Raw genomic sequence first — 18,361 nt, forward strand, 5'->3', positions numbered from 1 at the left:
ACGCGCTTTCATTCTATCGTCCAATAGCGAGCCGTTTCACTCACCATCAACTGTTGCTCCACCAATCAGATTCTTTGATGCTTATCGTAGTTTAGCGGGTCTTCCTTTGACAACATAGCTAAGTTTTCAAGCCCTGTGCGTTGAAATAGTAGTTCTGACGAGGTTTTAATACAATATTTGATCATTTTCATTAGTTTATCATACGATACACAAACATTAACACATTTTTATATGTTGTAGCCTTATCTTTGTTAGTAAATGTTAAAATGCTAGCTAGCTGCTAATGCTAACATGAGCTAACCATAGGAATTGCCATGCCCTACTGTGAATCGCTTTCTGTTTTTGTTTTCAGCTCAAACAGCTCATAAATAAGTGGTGAGTACATTCTAATATATCCTAAACTGGGTTTAAAAAGTGGTAAATATTGCTTTGGATCTTCAACCAATTTCACTTCTCACTTAAGTTTTTTATTGTCTCGCTGTCTCTTAATGTTTAGAAACCGTCTGTTTAATTAAATTTCCCCTGGATGTATTACTTTAGTTCTACTGAAAATGTTTATTATTGTTAGGCAGCAGAATCCGCTTTTCTTCAGGTTGACTTAAAATGTTGTAAAGCCTCCAATTTGGAGTCAACCTTTTATTTTATCCTGTAGTCATGTGTTAGATGGAGTTGGCAGTTTAAATGTCTGTTTAGACTAATTATATGGGCTCATCAGGTGCACCATTATTCGTGCAAATACTCTATGTTCACCACCTCTGAAAATATTTAAGTTGGTCCTCATAAATTAATGCATATCAGTTGCTTGTAAGTTCAAATGTATTTATATTTAGTTGTTGTGTTTCTATATGTTAAACTGTTTTATTTATTACACATTTTATTTGCTCTCATTAAGCTGCAGGTTATTTGATAGAGTTGGTCATCTGAACCAAATAGAAAATGAGGAATAGCTCTTTTTTTTTCCAATTTATTAGATATGTCTGCAAAATTTTCACAAGACCAAGGTAATTTAATTCTAAACAATATTTATTGATAAAAAAATAATAAAAAATTAAGACATTTTTTGAAGGCTTTAATTTAAATTATATTAACATTTATGTTTTTTTTTTTGTTTTTTTTTTGTGGCAATAAGAATAATTGTCTTGATGCCTAAAAGAGCCCAACAGATTTTACTTTCACAAGTGTAGCGGTATGGCAATTGCCATATTGCTCCACTTGTTTCATGCATATAAATTTCTTTATTATAATTATGCAGGGAGTTTATACAGTTTATATGGACACTGCAATGTAAACAGAGCAGAAAAACAGAAGAAGAAAAAGGAAAAAAGAGGAAAAAAGAGAAAAGATGAAAGAAAGAGGAGATAGAAAGGAGACAATGACAAAACATTTTCAGTCATTTATGTTTTAAAAGCTTAAATTCTGAGTAGATTATGTGTCTCACAGGAAACACTAAAATCTGTCAAATGTTGCCATCAAGAATCCCCAAATTTTGATTCCTGTTAAAAAGCTTTTAGACTTGGTCACAAAATCTTCTACAGTAGATCTTTTATAAATGTTCGACCCTCTTCACAGTCAGATCAAATTTAATCAAACTTTTATTTTAGTTGAATGTTTATACATACTTTTTATCAGGGAAAAACAGCCGATAATCTTCTACCTTTAAACACCAAAAAACATACAGACTCATTTTTTTTTTCCTCCTGCTAGAGTCGATTACCCATGTTAGTTCTTACAGGTTTTGGTTATTTATAGCCTGTAGTCAGAAGTCTTGATGGGGTGCCAGTATCTTATTGCACAACGAATTTTGTGTATCCCATTGCTGCCCTCTTTTATCAAATAAACAGCTTAAATGTTGTTCTATCCACCTCTAGATCTCTGAATGTTTTTTAAGCCACTTATTGATGATTTCTAAACTACACTATATTTTGTGCCTTCTTTCCTTTTCCATAAATAGAACCGTTCAGAACTCAGATGGCGGTGGCTCCCGCCTCTTTGGCCGATCAGATCATAGTCCTTGATGATGACGATAATGTTGAAGAAGCGAGACCTCAGCCTTCATCTTCTGCTGCTACCCCCTCATCCTCTAAGCATCAGGCTAAAGGACGTTCGTCACCTAAGAATCAGCACCGGGTGTCGACCCACATCACCCAATCACCTTTTTCCTCTGCCAAGAAGAACACAAACGCTCTGCAGATCGAAAACCAGAAGCTGTTCGACGAGGTGAGACAACAATAAAATGAATCTGTTTTTGTCTTTTCTATGGCGTTTCAATTTTCAAAATAAAGGTTCTGGAAGGCCAGACCCTTAGAGCAGAATATCTCTGTGTCATAAACCTTTCTGCTTGGTCATGTACATACATGTTGTTTCTAAACATTCAAACACTCCTGGTGTTGATGTCAAAATAAGAACGACCTTTAGATTACTGATGTAAACTAAACCCTGGTTCCCATAGTTCACCTGCTGGATTTAATTTAACTGGTGATCCAGATTCAGATGTTAATTGTCATAAATAAACAATTGAATAAAGGCGGGATTCATATATTTGTGCTTTGGTATAATAAAAAATAAGATTACTGTCAATGCAGATTGTGAAAGCATAGAGAACAAAGTCTTCCTTCAACCAGTTGACATTTCTGTACTTAAATCAAACTGTCAAATGAATAAAAAATAAGATTACTGTCAATGCAGATTGTGAAAGCATAGAGAACAAAGTCTTCTTTCAACCAGTTGAAGTTTCTGTAAGTAAATCAAACTTTTAAATAAATACAAAATGAACAGGCATATAAACTTTTTTAATTCCTAAAAAAGAAAATCTTTTTGAAGAATAAAGTAAATAATATCTTCACTCAGTCTTCGTCAATATATTGTATTGGGCTCTGGTTTGGCTACGCTGTACAGCTTGACCACAAATTAGTAGTTTTTGCAAAAACTCCTCTCCTTTTAGCGCCGCTGCAACTTTTTTTCTGCATTTTTGTATAGCTCAGGTATGGCGACTTGGCGTATATATGTGCGTAAAGTCATTAAATATCTCCTATCCATCGTGTTTACCAAAGCCGTAAATCCAGGCATGGTCGCTATACTAACAGGTATCAAGTCTTTAGCTATAAACTCCATTATTGCCCGAGTTATTTGATCGTGCAGTTTAAAATAATTTTCATAAAGAGTAACGCTTTCAAACAGTTCGGTCTATGATCCCTGTCAGCTAATACTCTGCTCACTTGATGTTGAGGCACTGGTAGTTCTTATTCTAGTCATGCAACTATGATACACGGATTTGTGGTTTTTTTTTAAGTGTTGAAAAAGGTTTGTCATGACACCTAGTGACGTAGCAAAATAAGAAAGGTATCTCCTGCACAACTTCTGACGCTGTGCAGCGTCGTCTGTTTTTAAACCCCAAATAATTCCATACAGGTGACGTAATGCTGCTCTTTGGTACCAGATTTTCAGTTTTGTCAGTTTTTGTCCACCCTGAGGACATTGTTCAACAAGTTCTGCACAGGCGAGGATTGATTTTCCCTCCGTGCTCCTCAACCCCATTACGTGACCCTTCAAATCACGGCCTTTGCGGTTAGAAAATCTTGTTTTATGTCGCAATAATATAGCAAATGCAATTAATCATTAAGCCTTATTTATAACACAGAGAGCCTTGCTCTGATGTGTAAATGGAAAACAGAAAATGTAGCTGTTTCATTCAGAGGATTTCTCTTTAAAATACTTGAATTTTGATAAACAAGCTTTAGAACAAAGTAAATTCTTCGTGCTTCTTCTTTCTGGCTTCAGTTTGTGCAGCACTGCACGCCCCTCACGAAGGACTGCCCGGAGGTTCTGACGTTCCTCCAAACCAAACATGGGAAGGCCTGCCCCGACTACCTGTGCTCCGTGGAGTTCAGGAACACGCTGGGACACTGTCTGACTCGAGCTCAGGCCAGCAAATCCAAAACCTTCGTCTACATTAAAGAACTGTGCACTGTGCTGCAGCAGCACGCGCTCAAGAAGAGGCAGGCCCTCACCAAGGTGGAGCCCGCCGCAGCAGAACAGGGTTCTCATCAGTCTACCTCTACAACGCTGAAAAGCAAAGACAAGGTAAAAGGTAAGGCAGGTGAGGAGGATGAGGAAGTGAAACCAGAAGAGGAAGACCAGCCTTCCTCTTCAGGAGAAAAGGGAGAAGCTGGAGAGGAAAATCAAGAGACCGACAAGAAGGCCAGGAGGTCTTTAAAGAAACAGGTGAGTTCGTTTTATAAAGTGTCTTCTTAGGAAAACTGAACTAAAGAGATTCAAAGGAAATTCAGAAATAACCCAACTGACGATTCCTGTGTTCTGGATTTCAGATTGCTTATCTAGAGAACCTGTTGAAGCTCTACAACGATGAGATCTACCGACTGCAGCAGGCGGAGCTCAGCTTAGACGACATGGAGACTGAAGACTCGACGTACATCCAGGAGCACAAACTGAAGCGGAAGGTCTGTAGAGTTATAGACACAGATGCTGCTCCAATTTAAAGAAGAAATAAAAATACAGTAACTTCTTCTTCTCTCTAGATGATGAAGATCTATGAAAAGCTTTGTGAACTGAAAGGCTGCGACACGCTAACAGGCAGAGTGATCGAACAGAGGATCACTTACTCAGGGACCCGCTACCCAGAAATCAACAAGAAGGTGAGAAGATTTTATCATTAGGAATCATGGAAAGTATCTGGATTATAATCCAACATAAACAGTTTGAACAGTCTATATTAATCTCTGTCCACGTCCCTGTTCCTCTGCTGCACAGATTGAGCGTTTCATCAACAGTCCCGAGGCTCACAGGAATCCTCCAGATTACCACGACATCCTGCAGCAGGTGATCCGCGTCAACGAGCGCCACAACCTGTGTCTGAGCAGAAAGCAGCTGAACCAGATCGCAGCCGAAGCCTTCAGAGAGACCGGGAGCCGCCTGCAGGAGCGGCGCCACCTAGATCTGGTCTACAACTTCGGCTCGCGCCTCACAGACACATATAAACCCGGTGAGACTTCAGGGCAGCAGTTGGTCTTTATGTTGCAAAGGAATTAAGAAAGAAAATGATATTTTCTTGCTTTTTCTTTTTAATCACTTTTCTATAATTAGATTTTTTTCGACTATTTGAGGCGACGTAACGAGTACATTTCTCCACTGTGAGATCAATAAAGTCAATCATCAATCAATAATTCTTCATTTCTTTTTCTGAAATTTTTATTTCATTTTTTCCTGGTTAAATAACACTTAAAAATAAGTAAATAATTTAAGAAAAAGAAATTAAGAATTATTGATTGATTGACTTATTGATCTCACAGTGGAGTTACATCGCCTCAAATAGTCAAAAAGAAATGTGTCAAAATGAGAAAAAGGTGTGTGTATATATCTATATATCTATATATATATATATATATAGATATATAGATATATAGATATATAGATATATCTATAGTTACAGATATATCTATAGTTATAGTAAAGAAGATTCAGTTAACTCCTAAACATTTGCTGTTCTCTTGATAAAAGCTTTTCCTGTTTATTTTCTTATTCCGTGTTCCTGCATATAGAGGCCTGTTAGTGATTCTATATGTTCCTGTTTTAACAGTGTCTCCTTTCTACCTGTTCTTCTCTCATCCTCGCCGTCTGTAGCGACCGACCCGGCTCTGTCGGACCCCTCTCTGATGAGGAAGCTGCGCTCCAACAGAGAAGTGGCTTTATCCCGTCTGGATGAGGTCATCACCAAATACGCCGTCAAACAGGACGACACCGAGGAGCAGGAGAGGCAGCGGAGGATGGAGAAAGACAAGGAGGTGAAAGATCAGACCGGCTCAGTAGTTCAATGTTGTTTCTTTAAACTATTGTTAAAAGTTTAGGTTTATATATTTTTTTCTTCAATTTAAACCACAGCAGAGCTTTGATTACTTTCTTTATTCCCAGAATCAGAAATTAGAAGATGAAGCCAAGGCCAAGCAGGCCGGTGGAGCGTCTCGGAATGAGGAGGAGGATGAGGAAGAAGAGGAAGATGATGAAGAGGATGAGTCATCGGACCCAGACATAGAGGAAGAGATCGTGGCCAGCACTCAGCATGACGGCGCAGGTCAGACTGGGGGGCTCTTTTATTTTTATAAAGGCCCTTGAAACTCCTTAATATCTTTATGTATTAAAGAAAGCTGCTGTGGTCACACCTTGGAGCTTTGTCTCCCTGATTCGGTCCTGGGATATGTACATTTAATGACCATAAAACATGATGGCAAGTTTAACAGGGGAACAGAAAACCTCGCCTGTTTAGCCAGGCCAACAATTCCCTTTAAGACTCCTTTTCAGAGACATGGACAGGTATGGGGTGTTGCAGGCTAACAAAGAAACCAAAAAGACACCCATTGAAAAGGGGCAAACCATTTCATACTGTTTAATTTGCATGTTCTCTAAGCAGAAACAAGGTTTTATTTTACTATTTCTGATATTTTGAATTGAAAAATCTTCCTGGATGGGAAGTGAAACGTCTTCAAACTTTGACACAAAGTCCAGTGGAATGTTTTTTTTTACTTTTTTGGAATGATAGGAGGTTTAACAAAATTAAATCAGAGAAAATGGTTCAGGTTATCAGGGTTCCCACGGGTCCTTAAAAAGTCTTAAAAGGCATTGAATTCTTCAAAATAAAACTAAGGCCTTAATTGGTATTAAAATGTCTTAAATCAGTTTTTCGTTGGTCTTATTTTTTAAAACACCAATAAATAGGATTATTTTTGTTACGATTTATTTTTGTAATCTAAGTAAAGCATTAAAATTGACAATTTTGTTTTTCTTTTTATTAAAAAAATGCACTGGTTATGTTGTGGCTTTAAAACTGATTTGTTTTGTTCCCTGCTAAAACAAAGTTTGTGAATTCAGTTAAATAATTGTTAAAATATATCTGTCATTTGTGTGTTTTTAGCTTTCTTCCTGTATGGGAAGCTTTTCAAAATCTGAAACATTAGTGCAGTGGTTTATGTTAGAATAAACCTTTGGGTTAAGTTGTCGCAAGCAGGTTTTTCTTGTGTTTCTTGTGAATTTGGTTTTGAATTTTTATTTCAAGTGGCATTAAAAAGTCTTAAAAAGTCTTGAATTTAACTTTCCTTATGCTGTAGGAACCCTGGGTTACATATAATAGGCCTACTTGGCTCACTTCCTGAGGAAGGGCCCAGAATGACAGTTAAAAGAAGCTTTATATAGATCTGTAGGGTCACAACTGCCAAATCACCACATCACACATGTTGTGTTTAAATGATGAGACCTCAGTGGCTCCAGCCTAATCCAGATGATAAACAGCATTCTAAGATCAAGGACAATCATAAAGGGTATTTTCTCAGTTTGTTGCCATTTCATTTCCAAACATTTGTTTCTTCCATAATGAAGATGATTAACTTTTATCCTGACTCCATAATGTCTTGACTAAATAAGCCGTGGAAAACATTAGCCTTAGCATTTCAGATATTTAATATCAGGGTTTAAAAAGCGCAGAGAGACGAATGGAAAAATTATCTTAATAATTTTTCATTTTGATCCTAAAGATCAAAGCGATGATGCAAAGATTGGATCCAGCAGTTTCCTTCATTCAGAGAAAATAAGACATAAAGAGGTTTAAAATAAAACAGATGTGAGCAACCAATTGACTTTTACATTAATTGTTTTAATGCATTAGTCTAAAATGAATGATTTTCTCTAAATCCAGCTTTGGCTGCATGAAAGCTTAGTTTATTAACTTTTTAGCTTGATGCAAAGATGCATAAAGTAGTAAAGTAGATAGTTTCCATGTCTTTAGGCGTCTGAGCTGGTTTCTAAAAGCTGGTTCTAGATCTATAGATCTGTGTTTAAAGACAAATATATCAACCAACATAGTTTCACAACCAGCAGGACTTTAGAAAGGACGGTCAAACCTGTTTTTCCTCGCAGGAATATTTATTTTACTTAGCTTTTGTCGTTGGTAAGAAGTATTTATCTATGTAATCCAGATAAACAAAGGAGATCGATGGTAATTCACTCAGTTGGATCTTTATCTTTACTAAGATGAGAGACAGGACAATAATAACGCAGCTGCTCGATGCTCTGCTCTGTTCTCATCTAGACAAAGTTTCTTCCATTGACTTAAAACATGAAGAAAAGCTGTGAAGGTTTCCACATGCAGTTAATCCAAACATTAGACAATAAGAGAAAAGAGTAAAATGTTGAATCATTCATGGGAAAGAGTCCCACCTGTGAGGGGAACAATTGTGTTCTGAATAATCCCTAAAAAAAACAAAAAACAAACAAACAAAAAAAATGACTCCTCTCACCCAGACACTGTATACCCTTGCAGCTTTAAGGCCTGAGTGAAAAATGTTAAAGTAAATAAAATATAATGAAGGAATCATACAGGAAATAGGTTTTTCTGACTACACTTTGGGAGAAATATTTATACAATATTTCCTCCAACATTTCATCTGGTTTTATGGGAACAACACAAGGAGACTAACTGTGTAGTGAGAGAAAAATAAAAATAAAAAGCTCCAGATTTCCTCATGTTGGATGAAGGACGTCTAGAAAAATTAAAAATTCTGGTTTTCGTGGCCTTTGACTAGGCCATTCTAGCACATCACTATCCTTTAATCCTTGAACCCCAGTCGGCCTCAACAGATGGCCGCTCACACTGAGCCTGGTTCTACTGGAGGTTTCTTCCTGTTAAAAAGGAGTTTTTCCTCTCCACTGTCGCTACAAGCATGCTTAGTGTGAGGGATTGCCTTCTAGTCAATGAGTCGATGCAATTAACTGGTTTTCCTTGGATAGAAAACTTCTGGTTCTGGTTGAACAGTAAAGTGCCTTGAGATGACGTGTTGTGAATTGGTGCTATATAAATAAACTGAATTGAATTGAATCAATCTAAACCGTTCCATGTAGCTCTGCCTGTATGTTCAGGGTTGATGGTTGGATAGACGGAGATCATCAGGCTCCAGCCTGCAGCTACTCTGCTTTTCTTCCAGGATATTTCCCTCCGATTCTAACCAGTGTCTCTGTTTCTTCTGATGACGAAATGTAACCAAAATGTCTTCCTGCTGAGGTGATGCATTCAACTGCCCTCCGTTCAGCCCTTTACAAGGGAAGCAGTACGGCCCACTGCTAACTGCCTCTAATAACTTTATTTCAACGATAGCTTCTGCTTCTTCCAACCATTAGAATATATAGAAAGGAAGAAGATCCAAACTGAGCCGTGGATCTTTGGCTCTTTGCTGCTTCTCTGATGTCTCTATCAAACCTCTGAGGCCAGAAGCAGAAAAGCTGCACTAAATGAAAAACATCTGGATTTTATTTGGTAATAAGGTGACATCTGGCTTCAGATGTTTGGTTTGTTTTGACTTTAGGGCTGTCAGAGTTCAGGTTTTTTTTTTACACATTAGCCAGATTTCCTTCTTCCTGTTGGTCTGTCACATAAAGCGCCTCAGAGCTTCTGGTAGTAAAGAGAAAAAGTTTGAAGCTCTAAAAGGTGTTTATCATTTCGAAATGCTTCTCTGTAGATGATGATGACGATAACGAGGATGACAACGATAACGAGGCGGACGAAGGCTGCGATGATGTCGACAACAAGGAGGACCAGACGTACGATCAGTCAGAAAGTGTCGCTGCAGCTGATGAAGAAGACCTGAAGGATGAAGGTGATCCTGACTCCGATGAGACCCAGATCTCCCCCATGACCGACATCCCCTCCCCAAGAGACAGCCCCAGCCAATCGGAGGCCATGCAGACCAACGAGCCGCAACCGTCGACCAATGGGAGCCCAGCAGCTTCGCAGCAGTCCGTCACCTCCTCCAGTCAGCTGTCCGTTGTTCTTGTAAAGGTCAAAGAAAAAGCTACGGAGGTCAACCCATCAGCTTCCACCAATGGGAATCCTTCCCCAGAGCAGAAAACCGTCACAGTGGGTCAAAGTGACACCCAGACCACCAACGGGACGTCCCCGCCCCCCAGCCCGAGGACCACCAGGAGCCAGAAGAGGAAGAGGGAGGAAACGAGGTCAACGAACTCTAGAAATATAAAACAGAAGATCAGTTTTGACAGGTAGGCGTTTGAGCTCATCTAAAGCTCCTCAACCCGACGAGAACTAAACATTATGTCAGATTTACTCTAACATGAGTTTAACTTGGAATGTTTTGTTCTTTCATTCCTTATTATTTCCTGTTTCCTCTTCATCCTCCTCAGCAGCGATGCAGACATCTCTCTGGACATGGGCGTCATTTGCTGCAGTTCTCCAGAAAAAATGGAATCCTCCGTCTTCGAAACGCCGACCAAGAACCCCATCATCAGCTTAGAGTCCACGCCGCCTCCCAAGAAGAACAAGGTGCAGAAATAGAGCTGCTAGAATGAGCTGTTTGGTTAGGAAACAAAGCAGCACACTGCAAAAACAATCTCAAAATAAGTAAAAATGTCTTAAATTAAGTGCATTTACCCTTAATTTGAGCAGGTAAATGCCAATGGAATTAGTATTTTTACTCTTAAAATACGCTATCTAGATATTAAGCACTTGAAATAAGACAATGCAATTGTTTTTTTCTTGTTTAAAGTGTAAATTGTCTTGTTCCATTGGCAGAGTGCCTCACTTCAATCCTTAATTCAAGAAAAAATGCACTCATTTTAAGAAAAAATGACTTAATTAGGTTCACAAGTTTAAATGTGATTTATTTCCATGTGAACGCAGCGATTAACTGAAGATTCAGATCAGGAAGCAGCCGTACAGAAACAGCCCAACCAATCAGGCAGAAGGTTCTAAAATCAACTATAGAGCTGTTCGTTTATGAGGCGAGAACCAAAACAGCCTTTTATTATTATCACTTGATAAACTCCTCAGATCCTTTGCCTGAATTAAACAGACTCAGATAGATGCTAATAGGAGGAGCGTTTCCTGTGGGTTTGGTTGTGGTTCAGACGCAGAATCTACTTCCTGTTTTTACTCGTTCTCCCTTCCAGTAAATGGACGGAACAATCTAACGTGCTTTTTAAGACAAGTTCTTCTTCACTCTGAATTATTCATTTGTGTGATTGTGTGTAAATTAAACCAAAATTAAACAAAAGGATAAACAGTTAATTTGAACCAGAATAAAAATAGAAAGAGCAGCCGTCCCTCCTCTGGTTATTTTTGTCAGTTTCACAGCCGCCATGTTTGTTGTTGCTCTTTAGTTTCTGTTGCTAGAACCTCATAGAGGCCAGTTTATCGACCCAGACTGTTGACTGCTTCTGTTGCTGCTGATAAACAGCTACTGAGTCACTGAAGGAGGCACTAAATGCCAGCAGACTGATTTACCCTGGTCAGACTTTACAGAAACATGTTGGAAGATCATTTATATTTAGGATTCATTATTTCTAAATATGTAAACTGATCAACTTTAAATGATTATAATCTCATTAAAGGAATAGTACACCCAAAACATGATTAGCCTTCATTTTCTACTCACCCCCATGCTGAACAAAACTCTGGAGTACTTTTTTGATATCTCAAATGCATCTGGAGATCTGGGAGGCTTCTTGCTGTCTGCTGACATTCAAATAATGGAGGTCTATGGCGCCCGAGACAGAAAGGTCCACAAAAGTCCACAAAAACGTGTCAATATTCCTCCATACTGCTCGTCCAATGTAATCCAAGTGTCCTGAGTGGGTAGCATCCAGAATTTACTCGAAACGAAGTCATTTAGAACGTTTTTAGAGCCTAAACAGTAGTGTATAGGATTTCCTAATAGCGCCCCCATGCGCGCTCACGATTCTACGGAAGCCGGCAGACCAAACCGGAAGTCAGCGTCTGCTCTGCCAGTAATGCAAGCGTAGAAGAAGAAATGTGCTGTTTACCTGTGCAAAGAAAGAAACAACGAAAGAAAAATGTCTGAGGACTTCAGTGTTGAGGAAGAGCATGAGTTCTTTGCCGAGCTGAATGCGCTGACGCTGACTTCCGGTTTGGTCTGCCGGCTTCCGTAGAATCGTGAGCGCGCATGGGGGCGCTATTAGGAAATCCTATACACTACTGTTTAGGCTCTAAAAACATTCTAAATGACTTCGTTTCGAGTAAATTCTGGATGCTACCCACTCAGGACACTTGGATTACATTGGACGAGCAGTATGGAGGAATATTGACACGTTTTTGTGGACTTTTGTGGACCTTTCTGTCTCGGGCGCCATAGACCTCCATTATTTGAATGTCAGCAGACAGCAAGAAGCCTCCCAGATCTCCAGATGCATTTGAGATATCAAAAAAGTACTCCAGAGTTTTGTTCAGCATGGGGGTGAGTAGAAAATGAAGGCTAATCATGTTTTGGGTGTACTATTCCTTTAAGAAGTGATGCGTTAGTGAGCCCACCTCTTTAGGCCTCTTATTTATCTGCTCCCTTTTTTTTACATTTCTAAATCTTTTCCTTTTTCCATTTTCCCAAATTCAAACCTGCTCACATTCAGAGGTTTTCTCATCGCTGTTATGATGCAGAATAAAAAGTATAAAAAGTCAGACATGTTTAACTGAAAGATGCTCATAATGTTTACTGGGAGTTTAGAGATCCTAATTTGATTCAGATGTGTCATTCAAGGACTTCTGGGTTTTTGGATTTCTCTTTTAGTTTATTAGTTAAGTCCTCGGTGGTTCAGTTGTTTAGGCCGATGAATTAGAGAATCGCTAAACAATCGGCTCATGAACATAATTAGGTCATTTTACAGAAGAGCTCTGCTGATGTGGGTAGACTGATTATAAGAAACAATAACTGATCAGTGGATGTCTCTTTGTAAACAAGTCACAGTAGAAAAATCCTCAGTTTCTCAGAGAGCAAGTAGAGAGTAAAGATGCTTTAATGTTGGCTGTTTTTAATGTCAGAGTTTGAACTGATGTAAGAGAAAAAAAAAGGAGAAAATGTCCAAAAATCTGCGTTCATCAGAACCAGAAAAGATCAGTTTGTAGAGATCAGCTTTCAGGCAGTACCAATGGAAATGATTCCAGGTTTTACAAACAAGAGAAATAAATCCTCCTATGAAATTTTAATTACATTTTTTTATTTTTTATTTAGAAAGACAGATTTCCATCACATCAGTAATCACAGCTTCATCCATTAAAGATTATAACTGAAGATATAAGCAGAAAGTCCGAGTGATTTTGTCCATGTTGCCTATTTTTAACAGAATATCACTAACTTAATTGTAAAGATAACAAAAAATGAACAGAATTAAACAGTAATGGGGATTGCTCCACCTCGAGTAATAAAAACCACAAAGACATAAGAGGGCGAGACATATTTCAGAATAACAATCAAGTGAAGTCGGATCTAATTGGTTTCTCGTACTCGGTCCATTTGGACCAAATCTTATAAAATTTCCTGTGAAATTTTATAATTTTATAATGTTTATTCTGGATTTTCTGACTGAATCTGTTTGTTTCCAGGTTAACGTGGCGACCCAGTGTGACCCAGACGAGATCATCGTGCTGTCAGACTCGGACTGAATCTCTGAACGCATCAGTTTTCTTCTTGCACTTCTGAAGCTGTGTTTTCAGACCATCTCTGCCAAACCCAGAAGAACTGGAACAAACAGAATTTTTTTTTTCCTCTCAAAAAGTCAGTATCACAGACTATCAGTCGAAATCAAGGAGCAGCTGTTTCTGTTCACAGCTAATACACATAACTGATCTGGGATGTTGTTGACGCTTCTCCACTCATCAAGGTGCAGTTTCTATTTCCCCCCAGCAGGGAGGCGCTCTCTAACAGCTTGTCTGTGCAGACCTCATGAACAAGTGAGAACAGCTGATCTAGATGCTGTTTCTCCAGCCGGTGCTTGTGTTTTTTATGCCATTTGAGTCCAGTTCCTGTCAATAAGAACAGGACCTGATGGTTTCCATGACGACGATGATGAACTGTACATGAACTCAGTTTTTTTTAGGGGGGTATTTTTTTATAAAAGGGATTTTTCTGTTTAAATGGATTTTCTGCTTGTGCTGACGGCCGGGATAAACCGAGGCGATTGGTTTGGTTTGTGACGCGCAGCAGAGATGTGGGAACTTCTCATTTTCTCCTTTTCTATCGGCCCTTAGAAACAGATTTGTAGATTCAAAATAAAGTAAGTTTATCTTTTTTTCAGATTAGTTTCTCTCTTTTGAACAAACCCATAAAAGACAAAAAAAACAAATGCCAGATTCTTCATCTATTTCATTCATATACCCAAGCATCAGGATTCTCGTTTTGATGTTTCCACACTTAAAAACATTTACTAAAACAAGTAAATGACTAACACAATCAGAGGAAACATCCAATTATTACATTTCAAAACTGATATGCTGATAGGAATAATCCCTGCAATGTCTTTAGCTTGTTTTTTAAGTCTAATCTGGTCAGAGATGCTTCCTTTGTAACTGAGCAACACTTAAAGTAGCCAACACTGCCACCTGCTGACCAATGTTTGCAATTCCCATTGAAACTAAAAGTGAAAATGATTCATTTAAAGTTTTACTTTATGCTCAACCTTCTGTTTCTTCCTTTAAAATCTGGGAGGAAATGCAGATTATATTTTAATTTAGCGCCACATGATCCTTTAGTTTCATGCTCTTTGGAAGTTAGACAAGTTTACCTGCTTAAGGCGTCCAGATGTGGCCTTGTTTTCTCCTGCCTCTGCTGTAAGCATTAGGAGGCGTGTTAATCCGCCTTAGAAAGTAGACCTAAACACTTTACCTTGTGCTTTTTTTTCTGGGATTTATGCAAAAACCTTCAGGAGCCATGTTGGGGAAAACAGGCCATTAAATGCTCCGATAAGGGGAACAGTTTGGAAACATTTAGGTTAAAGGAAGCAGCAGGGATCATATTTTAAACTCAGAAGTTTGTTTTGATGGAACTGGTTTCTCTAAATGAACTTTTAATGAAATATTAGAAGAGAAATTTCTTGTTAAATCCAAATGCAGGAAAAAACTAGAGTAGAACATTAACTGAAAACAAAATTAATGGATGAAAATCTCTACAATCATTAAAACAGTAAAAATACTCCATTAGTTTATCATCTCTTTTTTTTAAGGTTTTATTTTTCTCCCTTCTGCTGAAAAAGCTCTTTCTGATCCTTACTGATACTTATTATCCCTGAAATATCTTGATATTTTTCCCAGATTCTGAATTTTTTGTGAAAACATCTTCAGGAACCGATGAATAAAACGTATTTGTTGGTTCTGGTAGCGTCACTGTTCTGAGGCTAATCGTCATTAGCTGAGCTCTGATGCGATGGACTTTATCTGATTTCTCTCACCGCCGTTTCTTTTTATCATGTGTGAAAGTTTTGTTTTTACCTCGTGGGTGAATTTTTGTCCTCATCAGGGTAGAAGCTCTTTTCAGAGCGTCAGGATAGAGAAATGAGTCGAACACATTTCTGCTCCTCTGTCTACTGGAGTTTTCCTTCACTGTGAAATCCTTTTTTTATTTTATTTTGGTACAAAAATAAATGATGGGAGTTTGGTAAAAAAAAAAAAAAAAAAGGCCTGTGTTTTTTGTTAAATATTTAATCTTAAATATTTGAAATGGTTTTAAGAGGCGAACCAGGTTTTGATTAATTCAAATCTGTTAAAAATAAATTAAATGGTTAAGAAAACAGTTTAAATTATTGTGATAGAGCAAATATCTTAGAAGGATTGGAATGGGGAAATTATTTACACCCTCATACATTTCTGTTGTTTTTTCCTTTTTTATTTTATTACTCTTAAAGGTTTCAAGTTATTAAAAAAATATATTCAAGACCAAGATGACTTGAGTAGAAAAATGAAACTAAGGACGATCTTATCCAAACCGGCCCGACTGTGTAAAGAAGTCAAAGCTCCCCCTGAGCCATATAACTGGCTCCAACATCTCCTACCATCATTTACCCCAACCTGCTCCACAGAACCGATTTAATTCAGTTAAATATAAACATAAATATGGGTTTAAAACACCAGAAGTGTTTAATGTCTTAAACCAACGTTACAATTAGGTGTAGCTCTGCATTCAGAGGCGGGCCGCCTGCTGTGCTTTGATCATTATTTGTAGAATAGCCAATGTGTTTAAAGTAATTTACTGACAGCTGGATGTTCTTCCTCAGAATGTTCTCTAGAAAGCAGAATACAAAACATGTTGCTTTAAATTCAAAAGTTTCAGTGTTTCTAAAGTGGAATTCAAACAACCTGGTGTTGATTACCTTGATAATTTGTTTGAACCAATAGTTGCAATCATTGCTCCCATTATTGCTCATGGAATTAATTTGTGAATGGAAAACATGTAAAGTAGTACCAATACCTAAAAATAACCCTATAATTGCCAAATGTATCATATTTGATACATACGGTTTCTGAAATGTTTTGCGTCTGACACCTTTTGCATAATTTAATGGTAAAAACTTTGCTCAAAATCCTATTGTACACAATCAGATATACCTGATAACAGAGGGCAGAAGACAAAAAATAATTTTGACTTATCGCATAGTAATAAAGTATTAATATCAAAAATGTATTTCTGTTTTTTCTTTTTACATATTTTGGTAAAAGGCCAAATAAGGACTTCAAACCAAAAAAAGTAACTTTCTGTTTTGTTTTATTATTGGATCGGGCTTTAAAGGGATAAGAAAATGCCCTCTTGTGGATCAAACAGTAAAACAATAAGTTTATTACCAATTCTTGGTAAAATAAGAGAAAGATCTGTTTATGAACAGATTCCTTCTTATTTTATGAATAATGATTTTAATACAACTTTTCAGCATGTATATAAAAGAAATGAACAGCCGCTGCCCTGACTCAGATAGTTGATGAACGGTTCAAGGAGGAGAACTGAATTAAATGAATGCAGACCAGCCTGGTGATTTTTAAAATAATTTATTAGTCCATTATTTCAGTAAAGAGATTAATATTGATGCACTGAACCTTTTTTTTTTTTTTTTTACATGATTAGTTCCACGCCTGTTTTCTGTACAACAATCATCTGGTCAAACAGAGGACGTCTGAGATGGAGCCGTTTCATTTACAAACAAATGTTTTATGATTTTTAGAGGCAGATTTTAGCTCCAGAAACAATAATCTACACATTTATTCTCACACAGTTCTTTTAACAGGGGGACCAGGACTGCAGCAACCTTAAACTAATTAACTTAGGATCCATCTTTGGTTTAGGATTCATTTTCCTACGATTTCATTTTTGTTTATTTAAAAAGACCCTCCATGTGTTGCAAATTTGGAGATAAAATTTTTAACTCTCATTCGGCTGCAGACATTGTGTTCAGACAGAAACTGATGCTCCGTTTTATAGAAGTGACCTGGTTGCATCATTTCTCACATTAATCTCTATGCAAATGTTAAGAGCATAAGAACTCTGAGATGTTCACTCATCAGACACATTTTAGACATTCAGGTTCTTCTTCTGTGGAGAAAAACACAGATTAATCATCCTTTAGTATTTATTGACTGATGCTGATCTCCAAACCTGCAGGTAAAACATTCAAACTAAACCTTCACAGAAGGCAAAACACAAATTAAGCAGCTCCAAACTTAAAGCATCTCTAAAGGCTTTATAAGGGTTGCAGAGGTCCTGGATGATAAATGTTTGGTTTAAATAAAAAAAGATATTTTACATTCAAATTTTAGCTAATAAAATGATTTATTTAAATAAATACTAAACACAAACATAAAAACGGCCCCTTAACTTTGTGTATGTGATCTATAAATGGAGAAAATCCAGCTAAACCTGACAGGTGTTCACAACAGTCATTCGACTGAATGATAAACAGCACCCTCTAGTGGACAATCCACAGCGCTACAACTAACAAAAATCAAATCTAGTTAAAATAAAACAGACTGTTGCCATGGTTACGTGTGATTTAATGTGCTGATATAATAAAAAGTCTGATTTAAAGATATGAAAATATCCAATTAAAGGTATGAATTTAATTTGTGATCCTGTTACGATGTGTGATTTATTAATGTGGGTATTAATTAAAAACAGATTTTCAAATTAAAAGATACAGTAAATTCAGTCATATTGTTTATACTGTAACTTTTTTTTCAAAAGAACCTGATTACTGCAAACTTTGATTTAATTTTAATAAGTGACCTTTACACTTCAAACAACCAACTTTTTTAATATGGTCAAATATGGTACCTGAAATCAAATTACACATTTTTCAACAAACGTTAAACAAAATAAAAATAAAAAAATATGGTGCAAAAACACTTATCGATTCTAGTTTATATTATAAATTAAGTTATGTATATAAGAAAAGATACAGGAATCTATTTAGACTATCTCTAATGAGGCCAAATATCAGTCGGGAAAAAAAAAACTGCAAAATATTTAACTGCTAGTATTCTGGAAACTGTCTGGTTAACTTTTGCTCTTTAATAATTTTAGAT

The 18,361-nt window shown here is 37.2% G+C and overlaps 1 protein-coding gene across 3 annotated transcripts; it reads left to right on the plus strand.

Moving 5' to 3' along the window:
* Positions 1 to 73: 73 nt before the first annotated feature.
* Positions 74 to 15,426, plus strand: daxx (death-domain associated protein). Of its 3 annotated transcripts, none has more exons than XM_038302840.1 (11): positions 74 to 375; positions 1,952 to 2,217; positions 3,778 to 4,221; positions 4,326 to 4,457; positions 4,536 to 4,652; positions 4,768 to 4,999; positions 5,638 to 5,798; positions 5,926 to 6,085; positions 9,516 to 10,053; positions 10,195 to 10,333; positions 13,403 to 15,426. In XM_038302840.1, exons 2-11 carry the CDS (start codon positions 1,969 to 1,971, stop codon positions 13,460 to 13,462), a joined length of 2,232 nt encoding a protein of 743 aa, XP_038158768.1. In that variant the 5' UTR covers positions 74 to 375; positions 1,952 to 1,968; the 3' UTR covers positions 13,463 to 15,426. The 3 variants fall into 3 exon arrangements, with proteins under 3 accessions (XP_038158768.1, XP_038158767.1, XP_038158770.1); XM_038302839.1 differs by having other exon boundaries at positions 1,949 to 2,217; positions 13,403 to 13,542; XM_038302842.1 differs by having other exon boundaries at positions 10,198 to 10,333; positions 13,403 to 13,542.
* Positions 15,427 to 18,361: the final 2,935 nt, after the last annotated feature.

This window comes from Cyprinodon tularosa, unplaced genomic scaffold (assembly GCF_016077235.1).
Source record: "Cyprinodon tularosa strain WSP-4 unplaced genomic scaffold, ASM1607723v1 ctg5, whole genome shotgun sequence".
NCBI classification, from domain to species: domain Eukaryota; kingdom Metazoa; phylum Chordata; class Actinopteri; order Cyprinodontiformes; family Cyprinodontidae; genus Cyprinodon; species Cyprinodon tularosa.